At 42.1% G+C, this 20,504-nt stretch overlaps 2 protein-coding genes across 2 annotated transcripts in view; one reads left to right on the top strand and one right to left on the bottom strand.

The window, feature by feature from the left end:
- TUBGCP2 (tubulin gamma complex associated protein 2) overlaps window positions 1-7,163 on the bottom strand; it is a 38,124-nt gene extending 30,961 nt beyond the window's left edge. The window contains exons 1-3 of the mRNA XM_018572868.1: window positions 6,879-7,163; window positions 4,873-5,032; window positions 2,998-3,126 (exon numbers count right to left, since the gene is read on the bottom strand). Coding sequence (XP_018428370.1) covers window positions 2,998-3,126; window positions 4,873-5,022 — 279 coding nt within the window. The 5' untranslated portion in view covers window positions 5,023-5,032; window positions 6,879-7,163. The remainder of the gene's footprint in view (window positions 1-2,997; window positions 3,127-4,872; window positions 5,033-6,878) is intronic.
- A 163-nt stretch (window positions 7,164-7,326) lies between these two features.
- ZNF511 (zinc finger protein 511) lies at window positions 7,327-19,550 on the top strand. The gene is made up of 6 exons (XM_018572869.1): window positions 7,327-7,473; window positions 10,686-10,759; window positions 13,167-13,368; window positions 17,162-17,286; window positions 18,793-18,933; window positions 19,447-19,550. Exons 1-6 carry the CDS (start codon window positions 7,327-7,329, stop codon window positions 19,514-19,516), a joined length of 759 nt encoding a protein of 252 aa, XP_018428371.1. The 3' UTR covers window positions 19,517-19,550.
- Window positions 19,551-20,504: the final 954 nt, after the last annotated feature.

The following is a 20,504-nucleotide window of genomic DNA, read 5'->3' as shown; positions in this document are numbered from 1 at the left end:
CAGCTGAAGCGGATCCCGACAATTATGTCTGGATCCGCCCAGCTGCGTGAGTGACAGCTGGCTCTGCCTATCTAGAGGCAGAGCCAGCTGTACCCGCCCCCTCCCTGTCCGATCTGCCAGTCAGCACTGGCGGATTGGAGCGGGGAGGGGGGAATCCAGCCCCTCCCCTGTCAAGGCAGAGAGCTGTGACAGGATCGAGAGGTGAGCGAACACCGGTAAGTTCGCTCACTTCTCGATCTACTGAGCCGACCTGCGACAGTCTCATTGTCACAGGTCGGCTAGAACTATGAGGTGAGTGAAAAGCACTCACCTCATAGTTCTCCTTTAAGGGTCTAATAGTCCCCCAGTGTCTCCAAAATGAGAAGCTTTTACTTCCATTATGTTATAACATAGGTGACTTGTTAGCCCCATATGTGATAGCAATAAAGTTAAAGTGTAAAAAAAAAAGTTAAAGTGGCATAATAAAAAATGTTTAAAGCCTTTCGCCCCCCGTGTACACGCACATACAAAATGCAAACATGCATCGGGTGCATTGTATTATTACAAACAATGGAGTAAAAGCAATAATTTAATTTTTATCATGCAACATAAAAAATTCTAATTATTTTTTTTTTAAATCTAGAGGTCCTCTGCTTTTAGAAAACATATAACTGTTAAAAAGGGTTTAAAACTGTTTTCTAGCTAAAAATAATAATAATAATCAGATTTTTAGCAAGTCCCTCCTACTTCCTGATTTGCTGGTGGGGCCCCAAGAACAAAATATTTCTAAGTATGGGTCACACATGAGCATTCCTATCTGAGTGACTCCCTTTTGCAACCGATCATCAGGCCTGACTGCTTAAGTGCTTACCCCTATGTAAATACCAACCTTTAGAAAGTAGATAATCACTTAAGATTTAGGAGGCTGTAAAAAAGAAAGAACTAAAACCTTAAAGCAGACCTTTACTTGTTTCACTAAAAATCACATCCACGTGCAGAAATCATCATCTTTCATTCATTAAACAAACATGTTTTGCTTTTACTTACAATTACTGTTTTTCTACTTCCTGGTTGAGTGAAGTACTGGTGATGTAGCCCTGGCTTTACAAATACATCCTGGAAAGGCTACATCATCAGTGCCTTCCTGGGAAATCTCACCTGTAAGCAGCAAAATCCTGTGAGATCTTAAGGGAAAGGCATCTACCGCGCCTCAAATTTTATGCCGTCACATGTTTCAGGAGGCAAACTCAGTGTCCCAGGAACTAAAGGGAGATTGACTAATCCGCCCTTAGTGAAAACGACCACCGTGAGAAGAATGGAGAGGAAAGCAATAAAAAGTCTGCAATGATCTATAAAAACCTGCATGTAGATTGCCATTACTACACATTTGTAAAGGTGCCTTTGTTGTTATTTTTAAAATAAGGGTGAAGTTACTTAAAGGAGAACTATGAGGTGAGTGCTTTTCACTCACCTCATAGTTCTAGCCGACCTGTGACAATGAGACTGTCACAGGCCGGCTCAGTAGATCGGGAAGTGAGGGAACACATAGCGGCGTTCGCTCACCTCTCAATCCTGTCACGGCTCTCTGCTGCGACAGGGGAGGGGCTGGATTCCCCCCCTCCCTGCTCCGATCCTCCAGCGCTGACTGGCGGAACGGACGGGTACAGCTGGCTCTGCCTCTAGATAGGCAGAGCCAGCTGTCACTCACGCAGCTGGGCGGATCCAGACATAATTGTCGAGATCCGCTTCAGCGTCTCAGTATACCACGAGCTGTAGCTCCCTATATACTGAGCCTAGGGTGACGGGAGGACGCTAATTTGTGTCCTCCCGTTACCCTTAGGAGAACTAAGGGGAAAAGCCCTGACCCCATAGTTCTCCTTTAATAAATCAGGGTATAAACACTTCTAATTTCGTCCGGTTCTTGCTGTACCAGCTGAAATTCGATGTGTGGGTGCCACTGTTGGCACCTTTCTGACCGGTATCCCTCAATCAGATGATCTAAGGAGCATGTTGGAAAATTGCCTGCCCAACAGAGCTAGCAGCCAATAACCTGGCCGCTGTCAGAATACAAAGGAAACAGCAGGAGATTCCTAGATCAACGCGTATTAGTGTTGATAGAGGAATCTGTTCTATTTTTGTTGTGCAGCCAGCAGGTTGAACGAAGTAAATAGAAGCATGTATACCCAACACAAGTTGCTTGCTATACATCAGTGGGTTGGGTGTGCCCTTAATAATGGTTAGTCATATAAAAAAACATAACCTGATTGGCCAATTGTGGTGATCATGTTCAGGAACCAACCACAAGGTGTCTCATCTTATCTTTAGCATCCTAGGCTGCCTTCTGTATGACTGTCAGCAGGGAAAGTGTATTACAATAATCCCTATGATTGACTAATCACGGCGATCACATTACAGGAGCCAAATAGTGGCTCTGTAGGACCTGTGGTAGCATTATGGTTATATATAATATAGCTAAAGATAAGTCGGGCTCCACTGTCTGCTCGTCACAGACGAGCAGATTTTCGAGCCCTGTATATATATATATATATATAAAAAGCTGGTAATCCCCTCCTGACTTCAAGTAATTGATAGTAGAAAACCAATCTAAGCTACTCACAGAATAAGATTATCAGTACCTGATTTTATATAAAATGGTCAAGAATTGTTTTGTCTATGGCTAGTTTTAGATCAAGGTGATCACCTCTGGCCAATTGTTCCAAAGTTGAAAAGTCTATCATTCAGCAAAGTTGAATCTTCCCAGGTCACCCCTATTTTCTTCAGATTAGGTTGGCACCATTGTGTCATCCCCATGCAGAGATACCTGGGTAATACAACTGTCTATACACATAATTGTTTAAACATTATTATTTACCATCTTATATCCGTGATTGATATTTCTGTGCAAATGTATGTTGTGAAGCAAGACCTAGACAACACTAAATTGGGAATGAAGGACACACAGAGAGCAAGATGATGTAAGCAACATTGAAACTGTATCACACAATTGTCTTGCCTTACCTCCTTGTCTTCTGTGAGTTTGGATAGTAGGTACACCAACGGGTCCAGATTACGGGCATTCTTGGACTTTAACTCTTCATATTTCTTAAGAAAATCCTCCGGCGTCCTTGAGAACTCTGATATTTTCACCTACATAGCACATGTTGTATTAATCCAATACGGAAATAAGGATTTTTCATTTTTCTTACCAAAAACTGTTGAGTTAAATTTTCAGGACTTAAATTCCCAGCTAGATCATAATAAAGGTGACAGATGACCGGTTTCACATGACACTACTAAAGTGTTTGGGCTTTTCTCCAGGGTTGCATGATTACATTTGGTTTTCGGCCGAGTTTTACTTGATAAGGTTCAGATTCCATATGATGTCCCTAAAGCCAGTGTTAAACGTTCCCCTTGTTTTTCTATGTATTATAATTCTAGCGATTACATTAATAAGCAATAGGGATATCATTGATCTAACATGAAGATCATACAAAGTAGAGTTCTAAACTAATTAAAGCCAAGTTAAGTATTCTCCAATAGCTGAAATCAGCAGTTTTTGGGTACTTTTTAATGAGGGGGCAAAACTGCTGAAAATATACATGCACCTACTATAGATATAAAGGGAACCTAGAGCAGCCTCCAAAACCCACCCATCATGACCTCCTAACACGCTGTAGGCCAATTTTCTCCATTGAAGTTAAGGTTTACATTAGAGATTGCCCTGTAGTGGGCTGCTACAAAGTCTGCAGGAAGTAAGAAAAGACAAATGCATCATCTACAAACCTCATGGAGGTGATTAATAAAAAGTTCTATCTCAACTGGTACAGTTGCCCATAGCAACCAATCAACTTCTATCTTTAATTTTCTCCCCCCACACAGCTGTTAAAATTTAAAAGCTGAATGGCTGCTCCTCAGTTGAGAATATTTCTGTCACTCTTTTTATTTAAGGGTATCTATGGTCAAAAACTAAACATAAATATATATTTCTACATTGAATTTCCCTAAGTTCTACCCACTCCTAATAATCAGATCGATCTAGAAGTTTGTAAACTTACTGATTGCAGATGCCCACAAGATGCACTTCCTCAATGCAGCGACACAATTTTACTCAGCCCTGTGAATATGTACTTCCTTGTGTCACAACACTAACAGAGCCGGCTTTCTGAACTAAAACTCAAAGACTAAACAATTTAACATTATCACTGCTGGCTGGAAGCAATGCATGATGGGATATGTAGTCTTGCGAAATGGAGATTGCATCACATCAAGCAGCAGGGGAAAAGATGCAAAGCACACTGGGAATCCAGGAAGTTGTTGAAAGTGATTGACAGACAGAAGGCAGCATTCTTTACATAAATTGGGTTTTTTCATGAAAGCTTTGATTGTATTATCAAAAACAACTCTAGTATGTATTCCTATTACAATGCTGTTGTTATAACAGGATAGTACATGCTGGTACTGTACAACTTTAATTCCCCCCATTGTATCAAAGTACTAAAGTGAACGGATGAGCATGGCAGCTGGGCAACAAACATCTTCAGCAGAGCTCAGCAATGGCAGTGGCAATGTTTCACTCATGTCCGTTTTTTTAAGGTAATTCCACACACAAAAAAAATTGAATTGTGGGAGTACAGTTAGCAATGTGTCAAGAATAGTGAGGCATATGTATGCAATTGTTAATGTGACTCATGGGGGGGATTTACTAAAACTGGAGCAGTTGTGCACAGTAACCAATCATCTTATAGCTTTCATTTTCAAAGCTTGATTGAACAAGCTGAAGATAGAAGCTGATTGGTTACTGATTAGTAAATTCCCCTGGTTTTCTCTGTTGAAGAGTTGAGGGAGGTGAGTTCTCATGTTAATCAGCATGGAATGAAATCAGCATATTGTTACCTTGGCTCCATGAGCAGACACACTTGTGGTGACATATGGGGTGCGATTCTTCTGCAGGAGGTCAATGTAAAGCTCTGCTCCCTCAGTTCCATGAACACGGAGCAGGCTGATTAGCTCATTCACATCGTGATGTATTCGGAATTCACTCATTGTCACACATCTGCTGGTTTAACAATGAAGGTACACAAGTTAGGACAGACATGAGAAAACTATTGTGGTTCAATCACATAATAAACCATACATACTAAAAATGGAGCAGAAAGAATCTGGAACAGGTGCACATGGGAACCAATTAAAGTCCATCTTCAGGTTTGTTCAAATAAGCTTTGAAAATGAAAGCTAAAACGCTGATTGGTTACTATGGGCAACTGCTCCAGATATTGTCTGCTCCAGCTTTGATAAATTCCCCCCTCTGTGCGGTATTTTTACACAAATCATAAAAGTAGACCTTTTTTCCTGCTTTCCCAGTTTTAGGTAGAGCTGAACTCCAGGCAGATATGAAAGACACACATTAATACAGCTATGGATCCATGAACACACCCATAAATGTATTTTGTTTAATACAAGCTATGCAAGTTCCTTGAATTTGTCCTTGTATCAGTTTTCTACAATGCACTGTACAACAGAGCTCAAACTGGGGAATAAAAAAGCAGCAAAAGGAGCCAAACAGCTGTGCTGCAGTCCAAGAAACATGCTGATAGGATAAGAGAGCAGAGTGACAGGGAGAAAAGCTCATCAGACTGATGCTTCTACTTTCACTGTTCAGTCACAGTTTGGGGAGGGATAAAACATGTAAGTGCTAACTGCAGCAGTGACAAATCAGTTCTTCTGCCCTGTCAGACAGAGTTGTGCTGTGCTGCAGAGCTGTGTAACTCTCAGGGCTGCTTTGACAGGTAAAACAGCTTGTGCATATGTAGTAAAAATAAAAATTCTAGTATGAAGATTATGGGCTAATTCATAAGGGCATGCATCTCCGTACGGCGTGCAAGCCTATGCTAAGGTCGGATCCTAGGAAGGACAGGTGCTGAGTGTAATTGCGTGCAGCAGCCTGTACCTCCCCCTATGGGAAGACGTGGCTGCATGCCATTACACATACATCTGAACCTGCACACCTGTGCAGGTCCGGGTGCCCGAACTTGAACGCACACTGTCTGTGTCCAAGTGCGGTCAGTCGGACCCACATGCATGTGCCGATTTGGGTGTGCATGTAACCTTATGTAACTGTGCAGCTGAATCTTCCCGGGATTCGGTCTTTGCATGCCCCTGTGAATGAGCCCTATCACTGAGCCTTTACCTGTGGATCAGGATAGACAATAGTCTTTGGACACAATCTGTCTGCATCCAGGGACAAGCATATATCCCGATCTGCAGGTAATTGTTCCATGTACGATTAAATGCAAACAGATGCGGCCGCTGTCGCCGCACCTTTACATGAACGGGCACAATGGGAGCATCAGCATTGACACTCCTGGAATTCCTGCTGCAAGAATCTGCAGACGCACATAAAATCCCCATGTGAATGGGGCCTAACAGGTATCAACTGAACGTCAAACTTTCTGTATTATTTTCAAACAAGTAACAATTGTTTCCAGCAGAGTTTAATAACAGTCACACACCTGGATATAAAGATTTCTATTCTTGTGTGAAGTCTCATATTCTAGTATATACATCAATCAGTGGAGGGCCTGAGACTCTGGTCAGGTGACCTCAACTCTGGAATATAACATTCTTCATATGTATTAGCATTCAGTGATACGTGTATCTGTAATCCAATCAGTGTCATATCAGGACTATGGCTCTGTACCTCCATATCACCTATAGACCTGATGACATTATACCTGAACAGTGCCCACCATTGCTGCATTAATCATAAGATCTAGGTGGTTTTATTAGCTTATGACAAAGTACGATCTCTGTACAATCCCCGCTGACAGATCATGGTGCCGGGGAGGTGATCTCTGATCAGGAATGAAGCGGAGGATGGCGAAGCACTATGCCCGCCTCACCTGTCATTGAAGATCAATGGTTGGGGGCGTTGTCATCGGCTTCTCCCTGTCCGGAGGGGTTGTACACTGTATATACAAAAAGAGGAGCACCGGAGCCGTCCAGGAACAAAACACCGGACACCGAATCAAGGGGTACCGGATGGAGTCTCCATGACAACAGAGCAGCGGGAGCGGAGCGCGGGGCTCTGCAGGGAGTCGTGGAACGCAGGGAATGCCGGAAGTCAGGAAGCCGAGCGAGGCGTGGAACGCACAATAACCGCACGTAGCGGAAGTCCTTTCGCTGACTAGAGAGTGCCAGGCCTATTACAGAAAAGTGGTAAGATTTGGTCTACAAAAACATGGTGGCCTCCGTCAACTTGGACCGATTCCAATAGTAGGATCTGTGAATGGAAGTACGAGCAGACAGACGTATCTCCGATAGAAGAATTGTAGAAGACAAAGAGCACACATGATTCCACCCGAGCTCTTGGCTGCCCTGTCCGCCCCCACCGTTCTAAGCCTTCCCAGGCCGCTGCCGGTGGAGGAGAACCCGGGGAAGGCCGGCACCTTCACCCCCAGTACTGTGCGCTTCTCCCGGGATCACCAGTTCTTCGAGGTGTGAGCATATATCACTGTGACAAGAGAACTGCAAGTGGAGGCAGAGTCATTCTTTAAAGAACTCCAGTTTAAAAAAAACAAAAACCTTTGCTGTGGCTTGCAAGGGTTAACTGCTCGTTTTTCTCTAGGGGACAGAATAAAGAAGATATACTTACCTGATTCTCAGTTTGGCAGCAGTGACCACTCACCTCTCTCTCCCTTACTGTGAGAGTGAGCAGGCCTGTGGTATGTCCCTGCTTCCTCATGTCTAATGGATCTGTGTTAGAAGTGATGGCGTCACGGGTCATTAGACCGCCGGAGCCTGGGGAGAAGAGGCTGTTGTGACCGGAGGATGTGTGAGGATCGGGGGAATATATTTTCTTTACTTACATCCCCAGAGTAAAATGAGCACTTAACTCTTGTAGCCCCACTTAAAGCATTCATTTTAAAAATCCTGGAGTTCTTCATTAAAGTGGAGGCAGAGTCATTTGTTAAAGTGGAGTCAGCATCATTAAAGTGGAGGCAGAGTCGTTCTTTACGATGGAGGCAGAGTCGTTCTTTACGATGGAGGCAGAGTCATTCTTTACGATGGAGGCAGAGTCATTCTTTACGATGGAGGCAGGGTCATTCTTTAAAGGGGAGGCAGAGTCATTCTTTAAAGGGGAGGCAGAGTCATTCTTTAAAGGGGAGGCAGAGTCATTCTTTAAAGCGGAGGCAGGGTCATTCTTTAAAGGGGAGGCAGAGTCATTCTTTAAAGCGGAGGCAGAGTCATTTTTTTAGGTGCAGTCTGGGTAAAGTAAAATGAAATCAAAATTCGGGTGATCTGTAATAAATGTACATTTTTTCTCGCCGCTGGAGCCGTTTTTTGTACACACCTTAAATGCACATTTTAGGTAGAAGATAATTAACAACACCCCAGAATTATATTTTTGGAAAGCAGACACCGATTGAGAATAAAATGCATGAAATGGTGAAAAACTACAATACCCCAAATTGCCCATAGATGACACTTTAATACCCTTTACAGGTCATCATATTAACAGTAAATGATGACTGTAGAATTAGTACTCCACCGCTGGTGTTTGCATCGTTAGCTATCATGTGTAGTACAATCATTTTTTGGCACAGTCACACCCATTGCACATGTTTATGTTCGTAGGGGTGGGGGGCGGGTAGATGGGATAGGGGGGCTTTAAATGTTTTTTTACGTGTTTTTAAAAAAAGTTTTTCGATTGGTTTCAATTGTTTTTTAACTTAACTTTATCATAAGTGTGCTGACAACTCACCTATGTGATAGCACAGTGGAAGTGACAGGTTCTCTTTAAGGAGCCATCAGGAAGTCTGGTTTGAATCTTTTTTGTGTTCAGATCATTTTCCATCAGCTTCTTTTCCGGCCAGCACGGCTGAGGAATAACAACGCTGAAACCAGAAATTATGTAACGCTCTTCACTCACTGGGATGATCAGCAAATGGATGCTCATAGATTGTCCTCCTCTGTTCTTGCTCACGCCCATATGGAGATCCCAGGAGGGATAGGTAAGCCAGGGATAAATGGCGGGGGGCGTCCTGCATTTTAGCACACACGTGAAAGTGATTAGGGTGGCTTCACAGCTTCCACAAGGAAGCCAATAGTTGGTCAAGGGAGTGTAAACAAACTAAAGATCACAACAAAGGCTCCAAAGTCAGTTTCAGTCAGTTGTGTGTTTACATGAGAGGACTGGCAAGCTGTCAAGATTCTGGTGCAATTCAAAGTAATGAGAAGAGGAGATTTCATTCCCTTTGTTGTGAAATTTAAAGATTAATTTCTCCACAATAGCTACAGAGGCGAATGAGGGTTGTTATGAAATGGTTTAACGGCTTGCTCAGAATATGTGATATAATGATATAATTTATTGTGCATAGTCTGGATGCAGGTTAACTTCAAGAATTAAAGTGCAACTAAAGACTAAATAGAGTGGAGAGGGGTTAGAACACCTGTCGGGTTTTTATTGCTGTCTGATCCACCTCTATTTGCCCTGGTGATCGTTATCACTGAAAGTGAAAGACAATACCAAATTTTGTGTTGTCATCAGAACAGGAATAGATGGGAAATATTCTAATGGGGACACGAGTTCTGACGATTCTGCTGACCTGCGGGATTTCCCTTTCTTTGGAGGGTTTCCTCTCACTCCCTGTTGTGGCTATGGGACAGGAGGGGAAGGAAATATGTAGACCCAATCTACAAAGTCTCTTATTTGCTCCCAAAGTATACCATTTAAAGTGTTTAGTTATAGCCATTGATCCTACCAGAAATCTTGTGAACTATTAACATTCTGTGGTGTCTTCCTCTGCTGACTTATCAGTTAGCATTGTTCTCATTTCTATTGCTGGACTGCAGAACACCTTCCCATATGGTATAGCGTTAAGGAAAGGGGTGGTGTTCTGTAGTCCTAACATACTTCCTGTCCTAGGGCGACAACGCATCATAGATACAGTATGGTAAATTAATGTTGTCACCCTAGGAAAGAAGCGTGTTACTGGCAGGATCAACAGGTGAAAAAATAGGAATATATGCCTGAAAAAATGAAAACGAATGCAGCTACATCTAAGGACTGGTGAATGGCAATATATTCCATTTCTGTTTTTGGTTTTAGATACAATAGAAAGTTGATATGTATCTCTGAACTGGAGAAAAGTAATTCAAACTTTGGGAAGTCACAGACAGAAGAAAATGGCATACCGTATTTGCCGGCGTATAAGAAAAATCGGGGTTGTCTTATACGCCGGGTATACTTCGGTATACTGTATGTAGCTTCTTTAATACAAAGCCTGCCATGATTAGCTCAGCGCTGAGCCAATCATGGCAGGCTTCGCATTCAGTAAATACAGGCTTTGTATTAAAGAATACAAACCTGCCGTGATTGGCTCAGCGCGGTAGTAGCTGAAGGACGGAAGATGGAGGACGCTGCTGGGATCCTGGACAAGTTAAGAGACTGTAATCCCGAGTGTGACTCGGGGTTAACACTTATGGTACTGAAAATTAACCCCCGAGCCACACTCGGGAATACCGCCAAGGAGGTTAGTAAGTGCATTTAAACATAGTTTTGGGCTATACTCGTCTTATACGACGAGTATAGCCCAAAACCTATATTTTTACACAAAAAGGGGGGGGTCGTCTTATACGCCCAGCCGTCTTATACGCCGGCAAATACGGTAGATGTTTAATGAATTAAATCTCAATTTGTTTCATAGGATGGAGATGTTCATCGCCACTTATACCTGGAAGATGTGCTGACAGGCATTGGAGAAGTAGAAGAGAGATCGAAGTATGTAGAAAGTTCCTTCATTGAGAACATATTATCTTCGTTTTCTAGGCCCATCCTATAGTTCTTTTGTATTTGTAGTAGAAAGATGAAATCCTGACATAATCTGCGAAAATTTTATTTATGTGTACCTGAGGCTCCATTCACACGTACGCGAAAACGCACAAACTTTAACATACACACGGATTGCGGCTGTTTTTTATAGCTGAAACATGCGGAATCCGCCCAGATAATCAGGCTTGGACTTTTTTGCGGGATGCTCGTCTTGGTGTGCCACGGACGTCGTCCTAGTGTGAACAACATGTGTGAACGGAGCCTTAGTGTTGTATTGTTGTTACCGTACTGTGTATAGAATTTTTGAAGTTTCATTCAGACCGGGAGTACACATCTGTGGGGCGTGCACGCCCGTAAATAGGCCGATCCTCGAAGGGACAAGTGCTGCGTGTAATTGCACGCAGCAACCTGTTCTTCCCTATGGGAGGACGCGGCTGTACGCTGTCATCGGCACATGCGTGTGAGTCCAGGTGTCTGCACTTGGACCCACACTGTGCTGCTAGACTGGTTCCTGCAGCCTCTTCTCCCCCGGGCTCTGGCGGTCTAAGGACCGCTGACATCATCACATCTAATGCCGTAGACATGAAGACGCCGAGGGACGGGTCAACAACGGCAAACTGAACATGATTCTGCCCTGTGTAGTGGACATACAGTTGTGTGAACAAGTGTTTGCCCCCTTCCTGATTTGTCATTGTTTTGCATGCTTGTCACACTTAAATGTTTCAGATCATCAAACAAATTTAAATATTAGTCAGAGATAACACAAGTAAACACAACATGCAGTTTTTAAAGGAAGGTTTTAATTATTAACCACTTGAAGTCCGCGGTGTTAAACCCCCTTCCCATCCAGGCCATTTTTCAGTATTTAGCGCTGTGGTACTTTGACTGACATTTATTCCGTCATGCAATGCTGTACTGAAATGAATTTTATACAGTTTTTTGGGGACAGATCACCGGTTTACTAGCCAGCACATATGCACGATCGGCAGGCTATAGAGCCGCCGATCGCATATATATGAAACAGCCGGTAACGGCTCTTTGCATTGGACGGGTTTTTTCTGCCCGTGCGCGCGCGAGCAAAAAAAAAAGAACCTCACTTGCCTCAGTTCAGGTCAGTGTTCATGACTCCACCATAAGAAAGAGACTGGGCAAAAATGGCCTGCACGGCAGAGTTCCAAGACGAAAACCGCTACTGAGCAAAAAGAACATAAAAGCTCGTCTCCGTTATGCCAGAAAACATCTTGATGATCCCCAAGACTTTTGGGAAAATACTCTGTGGACTGACGAGACAAAAGTTGAACTTTTTGGAAGGTGTGTGTCCCATTAACAGTAAGAGTAACACTGCATTTCAGAAAAAGAACATCATACCAACAGTAAAATATGGTGGTTGTAGTGTGATGGTCTGGGGCTGTTTTGCTGCTTCAGGACCTGGAAGACTTGCTGTGATAAATGGTACCATGAATTCTGCTGTCTACCAAAAAATCCTGAAGGATAATGTGCGGCCATCTGTTCGTGACCTCAAGCTGAAGCAAACTTGGGTTCTGCAGCAGGACAATGATCCAAAACACACCAGCAAGTCCACCTCTGAATGGCTGAAGAAAAACAAAATGAAGACTTTGGAGTGGCCTAGTCAAAGTCCTGACCTGAATCCTATTAAGATGCTGTGGCATGACCTTAAAAAGGCGATTCATGTTCGAAAACCTTCCAATGTGGCTGAATTACAACAATTCTGCAAAGGTGAGTGGACCAAAATTCCTGCACAGCGCTGTAACAGACTCATTGCAAGTTATGGCAAACGGTTGATTGCAGTTTTTGCTGCTAAGGGTGGCCCAACCAGTTATTAGGTTTAGGGGGCAAACACTTTTTTACACAGGGCCATGTGGGTTTGGATTTTATTTTCCCTTAATAATAAAAACCTACCTTTAAAAACTGCATGTTGTGTTTACTTGTGTTATCTTTGACTAATATTTAAATTTGTTTGATGATCTGAAACATTAAAGTGTGACAAATGTGCAAAACAATGAAAAATCAGGAAGGGGGCCAACACTTTTTCACACAACTGTATATAAACTATACATAGAAACAAGGATTTAAAATCACCAACACACATTGATAAAATTATTTACATTAAGAGAGCTACAGTTTTCCTTCACATAGGGATATCTTCCATTGGTCAGTTCACTTCTACATTGGCATATATATAGACGATATTGGCAAATGTTTTAGCTTTATCAAAAGATGCAGAGCAATAATTTGGTGTATTAATATAAACTTTCCAATTAGGCAGAACTAATAACTTTGATGTATATAATATATATCCCCACTATCATTATGTTTGTGGTTTACTTCATTTCAGGGTGTCGGAGTTTCAGTGTCAGACGGCGGGTTGCTCTCAGGTCTTTGACACTCTAGAATCATATGAACATCATTACAACACCCTGCATCGAAATGTCTGCTCCACCTGTAAACGCTCCTTCCCATCTGCCCGACTCCTGGACATTCACATCTTGGAGTGGCACGATTCCTTATTTGAGATTATGGCAGAGAAAACCAATATGGCATGTAGTACCACATTACTGTTTCTGTTAAACTGATCATGAGATGTTAGCAAGCATGCTATAGTCACTTTATAAGTCCCAATGAGTTACAACACATTGAGCAGACATTGAATGTATCCTCTATGTTCATATGCCTTGTGAAACACCACAGAAGCCCTGAAAGGTGGGATGCACTATTTCCTCTGACCAGCAGTGCCGTAGGGGAACATGGAGCCAGCTTCCCGTGCAATCAGGAAGCGGGGCGGCAAGTAATGACTCGCCTCCCCGTTTTCTGATTGGCCGGGAAGCCAGCTCCTTGCTGATTGGCTGGGAAGTCGGCTTCCCGGCCAATCAGGTCATTACTAGCCGCCCGGCTTCCTGATTGGTCAGGAAGCTGGCTCGATGCTGATTGGCTGGGCAGCCGGTTTACCGCCAATCACAATCAAGCCAGCCAAACAACATGGAGTCAGCTTCCCTGGCAATCAGGAAGCCGGATGGCATGTCATTACCCGCTGCCCGACTTCCTGATTGCCCGGGAAGCCTGCTCCATGCCAACGGAAGTATCGGTACTCCGTATCGGCGAGTACCGAAAGCAAAATATCGGTACTCGTACTCGATACCCAAAAAAACGATATTGGTGCATCCCTAGTTTTGATTAAAACGATGTTTTTGTATTGGGACAAGTAGATTGTCATGAGGGACAAGTAGATTCGGCTCCCGCTTTAGCCCTTGGACATGTAGTTTTAAAAAAAAATCTCCACACCCCTGGGGTATCAGTACTTGGTATCGGCAAGCACCAAAATATAAATATCGGTACTCGTACCCGATTCCGAAAAAACGGTATCGGTGCATCCCTGGTACTTGCATATTCTTAAAAAGAAGGTCAGAGGTCAGTGTTGGTTGCTTTTACAGTTCATTTATGGCTTGTTGAAAATATGAAAATATTTGAATGTCCATATCTGCACACTGAGGCTAGGTTCAGACCTGCGCAACACCCGGGACGCACGTCCTGGGACCGCGCGAACGTATGCTAGTGCACACAGCGGTTGCTTCACGGCCCCATGGATTTCAATGGGGTTACGTCAAAGTGGCAATCGCTAAAAAAAGGTACAAGTACCTTTTTTTGCAACACACGACGCACTGCTTTTTTTGCGACTGGGGTGCCATTAGAAAATGATGGTACCTCCATTGTGATCAGCTGTGGTGGGCGACTCCGTGACCGCGCAGCAATCCGCATGGTTTTGTGCACGATTGCCATGCGGTCAGAAGTCGCCCAGGTGTGAACCTAGTCTTACCTTGCCACTGCCACTTCCAGGTTGCCAAGCATCTTCTTCGACCATTGGGTGGCCAATAATGATGTATTTCCTGTGCTTGCACATAGGAGTAAAATCCTCCCTGGCATCTGTCCTAGAGATGCCATGAATGAGCTGAGAGTCTATAATGCACAGCACATGTGCTGTATAGTTTATACAGAAAATAAATAAAAAAATTGCTGGGGGAAGGAGGGAGCAGTTTTCCTTCTAGCATTTTTTTTTCTACTTTACTTCCACTTTACCCTTAACCTTATAATAGCTAAAATTATTAATGTAACAATCACAAGTAAGACTGTATCATTACATCTAAATTATACTAAATAATCTTCACGTCAGCTGGCATTTAATGTTAAGTGACACAAATGTAAGCCAAAAACATTTATAATTAAACCTGAACTGCAAAGGCTGTAAACCTAAAAAAGGCAGTGCAATAGTCACCAGTATTGCCTGTGGTTCCCCCTGCAGCTGATCACTTCCCCATTCCTGACTTATCATGCCTTGTTCCACACTGCGTCTCTATGCTTGGAGCCAGCCATTCAGTAGAGACAGGGCTTTGCTTCCTCAGATTAGAACTGCCGTCTAATGATTGGTGGTCTCATGACTGATGGAGTAATATTGAAGGAGAAGCAGGAGAGGTTCATACTAGGGCTGTCCCGATACCACTTTTTCAAGACCAAGTACAAGTACTTCCCCTCATGTACTTGCCGATACCAATTACCGATACTTTTTCTTAAAGGGACAGGTGACTTGAAATGATTCCCAGTACAACAACATGTTATGTACTATGAATCATGATTTAACCTATTCATGTTAGCAGGGGAGAATTGTAAATCTATTGCTGCAGTGTAGTGGAAGTGTGTGCTGTATATATGTACTACATATACAGTACACACTTACAGTACACTATAGCAATAGATTTACAGCCAGCCCTGTCCCAGCTTCCCTCACTCACAGTTTCACTCCGAACTATGTTGCCTCACACGGTGCCTCTTGTAGTCGGCGCTGGGCAGGATCGCTGCATTGCGTCTCGGTGCTCAGCTTGTGGGAGGCGCTCACAATTCTGCCCTGCTAGAATACACTGTAGAATACACTGTAGAATACACTGCAGCAATAGATTTACAATTCTCCCCTGCTAATATGAATGGGTTTATTCATCCATATAGTTAAATATGTACATAACATGTAGTTTTACTATGGATCATTTAACCTATTCATGTTAGCAGGGCAGAATTGTAACTCTATTGCTGCAGTGTATAGGGAATACGTACTGTACATGTACTACATATAGAATACACTGCAGCAATAGTTACAATTCTGCCCTGCTAACATGAATGGGTTAAATGATCCATAGTACATAACATGTTATGTACATATTATGTACTATGGATCATTTAAGCTGCACATCGGTGAGCGTCGCGTCACTGATGTGCTAGAACAAGGAGATGTACAGTATTGCTAGAACATGGAGATGTGCTATGATAGTCCTGCAATGAAAACAGTTATGGGTTACTGTATGTGACGATCGATCGCGGTGCCTCACGATTTTCCTCACACGTGAGGACGTCGTTGGCGCTGAGCTGAAGAGGAGCGTCGCGTTACTGCTGCTCCAGTGGGGTCCTCTGGGCAGTCGCCGGCCACCTAAATTAGGACCTCACCTTGAGCGCAACCCACCGGAGAAGCAGTGACGCGATGCTCGGCAAGGTCAGTAAAGAACAAAAAAAAAAAACATAGCGCAAGCTTCGGCACTATGTATCGGGGCATTTTGACAAGTACAGGTACTTGTCAAAATGCCTAGTTCATGCAGTGCAGATTCACAGAATGGATGAAGCAAAAGCAGGGAGATTCATGTACAGCTTACTCTCCAGCAGGGAGAACAGTAAGCAGCATAGAAGTACCATCACCAGATCCCACTCTAAATCTCCTGAGGATAGCAATGCCTCCTATCTGTAGATATGTAGCTGTGAGGCTGTAGGCACATCCATGCTTTGGCACAATGCAATACTATTCAAGGCAAAATATAGATTTGTCAGAGTACTTCTTAGTACAGTTAACATTTATAGGTGTTCCCATACCATAACATATTTTTACTGTTTGAGTTCAGGCGCACGTCAAATGGAGGTCTTTAGATTCCCATTTACTTCAATAAAGTACTGTGGAAGACAGTTCTGAGGCTGCATTTGAAGTGCTATGCATTGCATTTCTATGAACATAGCAGGTCCTATAGAGATACATTTGCAAACAGCTTTTTGTGACCTTTTTGCATGGAAACACATGTCTTTGATAAGAACGCTCATCTACATTAGCCCTAAAGCTACTGTATATTTTTACAAAGTTAATATTAGCTGTGTAATTTAATTTATGTAAAAAAATCTATAGCTAATAAATCCATGTATAAATGTCATGTGATTATCTAATAGATGATACCGTAGTTAGGAATTTTATGAAGCATAAACAATTAATGCCTTTCATATTGTAATTATGATCTTTTGTGTGTCACCTAGTTCCAGTGTTTAGTTGAAGGATGTGTGGAGAAATTTAAAACCAGTGGGGAGCGGAAAAACCATTTGATCAAGACTCACCTGTATCCTTCTGACTTCCGATTTGACAAGCCTAAGAAATCTAATAAGTGAGTTTGCATTTTGCATTCCTGTATGCATACAGTAATTATTGATAAACAAGAGTTTGACATAATGAAATCATTCTGCAAAACCCCCCCCCAAAACTCCCACATTACATGCAGCAAATAGAAAACAAACTTCCAAAGATTAGGTCTGCCAGATAAAAAACGTAATAGGTTATACCCACAAATAAGGACAATGCCACAGTCGTGGATAAGCCTTTATCCTTCACAATGAGTTGACCATCAAATTGGTTTCTGAAGTGGCTTTTCACGTCCTAACTTTTCCAACGTGGAAACTGATTTTGTGTACAAAGCCGTCCGTTGTGGATGCTCTGATTTGTTGGTTGTCTTAGAAGACCACATCCCTCTCTCAGACGTGGCTGTTTATAAAAATTCTAATCTAAAATCAAACAAGAGACTGGAAAACTATTTAGAGGGAAGTTAAGTATTTCAGCATTTAGACCTGTCATATGGTATATTTGAACAGCCTACCTTCTTAATTGATGGCCTGATCAGCTTTTTATTTGTGTCTACTGGGTGAAATAGTGAGGCAAATCCAAGAGTCAGTGAAAAAACTTGAAAACATTGCTTTACATAAAGGTTGCCTAGCTATTAAGGCTTTAGTAAAAACTAAGGAAAAGTTCAGACTTGGCGATGCCTAGTATGGTTTGCTCCTTTCACTCCCATTACATTTGTAATCTTAGTGAGCCATGCATTCGACACTGTTCTTCAAATGATCAGTGATAACTGAGGAAAAGGTTCAGACTTGGCACTGTATGGTTTGCTTCAGGAGGCAGCACTATATACCCAGTGACACCCCTAACTTCTACAATGGAAACTAACTACATTACTGGAATTGCAAGCAAAACAATGTCGGAGACCTTTCATCTCTCTATGGATGCTATGTGGTACCTCTAGTGATTCCTATTTCTAGAACACATTTTCAATTGGAAGTCTTGTGATTGCAGCTCATTATGGAATCACCTTGGATGCCAGTTTTATATCATCAAAGCTGCCTAGCTGGTGTCAGGACTTTGCTCTCCAAAAGAAATCAGCTATATACAGTAGATTAACACTCTGTAACTGCTGTCAGATTCGCAGACGTCTTTCTGACTGCATGCAGTTGGACAATGCTAACCATCATGAGGGAGAAGAGGACAGGCAAGCTACATGAGAAGAATCCTGGATCTTCTTTGCACTAAAAAAAAGTCTTCTTTCTAGCCAGATACATTGCTGCAATGCCAACTGGGAGGGTGGTTTCTGTAGGCACCAGACCGTGGACCACAATTTTATGGTTTCTCCATCCCTTAGACAATACCATGAAAAGATCTACCAGCATCCAGGCTTAATGTGAAATTGTTGGTTCAAAGATCATCAGGTGGTCTTGGTCAATTCCTTAATAATCCCTGTTAAGTGTAACTTTAAGAAAAATGTAAATGCTATTAAAAACAAATTTACAAGACCTGTATTAAATATCTGAAATGTCTCAACATGTCTATGTTTTTTGTGCAGCAAAAAAAAACTAGACAGTAACACAGCCAAAGAACTTTCCATGGACATTACACCTGATGACAGGCCTGTGGTAGAATCCATGGAGATCAGTGAAATGCCTGCTAGTGACAGCACTACTTCACATACCTATAGCAAGTCCAGGTAACTTATCCTGTCATTTGTGTCAGAACATCCCTGTGAAGCTTGGAAGAATGTGAAATATGTGTGATTTGTTTTAAATAATATACAGGCTAACACATCTAATACTAGACAGTATTATACAGCAGAGTGCCATTCTCATTTGTCTGTATCATGTTCCCTTTCACTCTTATTTATTGTGATAGCACACACCACATGGACCCATACTGCAGCACACCACAATGCACTACCATGTGCAGATCAGTTTTGTTGTGTGTTGGCAGCCTTAATACATAAACACGCAAAATGCCACACACTAACTTGCAAGCAGTAAAAACTGAACAGGCAGATGTGAAGGGGGTCTTAAAACTAGCAGCTAAGTTATTGGGTATGACAAATAATTCTGGCTTTCGCAAATAAGGCCAGGGGGATAACCAAACAGATCGAGCTACTGGTGTCAAAAACCATACAACTTGAAATATTAATTTTTCTGCATTGAACATATTTCCATAATTTGCTTCCTATTGTATTTCTAAGGGTTCCTTCTACAATCTGCTTTGGGCATGGATCTGTGAGAGGATTCAGACATACAAAGAAAAAGAAGTGAAAATCTCAAGTTAAAGACAAAAAATTAACTGAAACGTGTAATGAAAAATACAACAATGTATTGTTTGTTCAGGTGTGCCTTCAGAGAATATGTCGTTGTTTGGACAGTTTTAAAAAAAAAATCTGGCTTGGACAGTTTTTTTTTTTTTTCTATAATTGGTAAGGTACAACGAGCAAAGAAAACAGCAAATAACAGAATAAACAGGAAAATAGAAAAGTGCTAATCCAGAAGGCTGATAGCTGTCTGTTAAACCGTAACAATCTGAAGAATAAAATGTATAAACAATAAAGTCAATTTTCATTTAACTTTACAATATTTTATTCAGTGTTTTGTGTGGGTCAGCTTAAAATTACCAGCAGATGGTGCTGTTGATCTACTCCCCAAGGGTGGGGAGTTGGGTTTGGTTAAACTAAATCTTAATTCTAAGGGCCCATTCACACCAAGTAAATCTTAACTCTAAGGGCTCATTCACACCACAACAGAGTGTGCTGCAATGCATTAGTTTTCCTGTAATGAGGCAGCTTATCCACAGTGAATGAGGCGCAATGCACGTCAACTCACAAAATGATGGTGCCTGTTGCATTTTTTAGCTTTAGCACCACACAGGGCACCGTGAGTTGTGTTGGGGTGCCACTGATGGTGAATGACACTGTAGTGCACCAAGTGAATTATTCTTCATTTTTACCTATAGAAAAAAAGGTTTATTTTTACATTGGAATTATCATTTAAATAAAAAACAAATATTGTACTGCATAGTACAAAAAGTAAATTACATTTCTTTTCAGGGTTTCATTTACAGGGATTCATTTAACCACCTATTTGCATATGCAGCTTTGCTGAAAACCATTTGTGACCACAAAGCAATAGTCATTCTCTGAATCCTGTGCCCAGTATATACTACTACTGCAAGCATCCTCTGTATGCTGAGTTCAGCACTAGAGGATGAGCAATATGGAGTTTTCACTTTGCCGAAATCCTAGCAAAAATC

The sequence above is a fragment of the Nanorana parkeri genome, unplaced genomic scaffold (genome assembly GCF_000935625.1).
Source record: "Nanorana parkeri isolate BGI_ZX_2015 unplaced genomic scaffold, ASM93562v1 scaffold2151, whole genome shotgun sequence".
In the NCBI taxonomy this organism is placed as follows: Eukaryota; Metazoa; Chordata; class Amphibia; order Anura; family Dicroglossidae; genus Nanorana; species Nanorana parkeri.
Note: the sequence above shows the minus strand (reverse complement) of the source record. Positions and strands in the feature narration are given on the sequence as shown.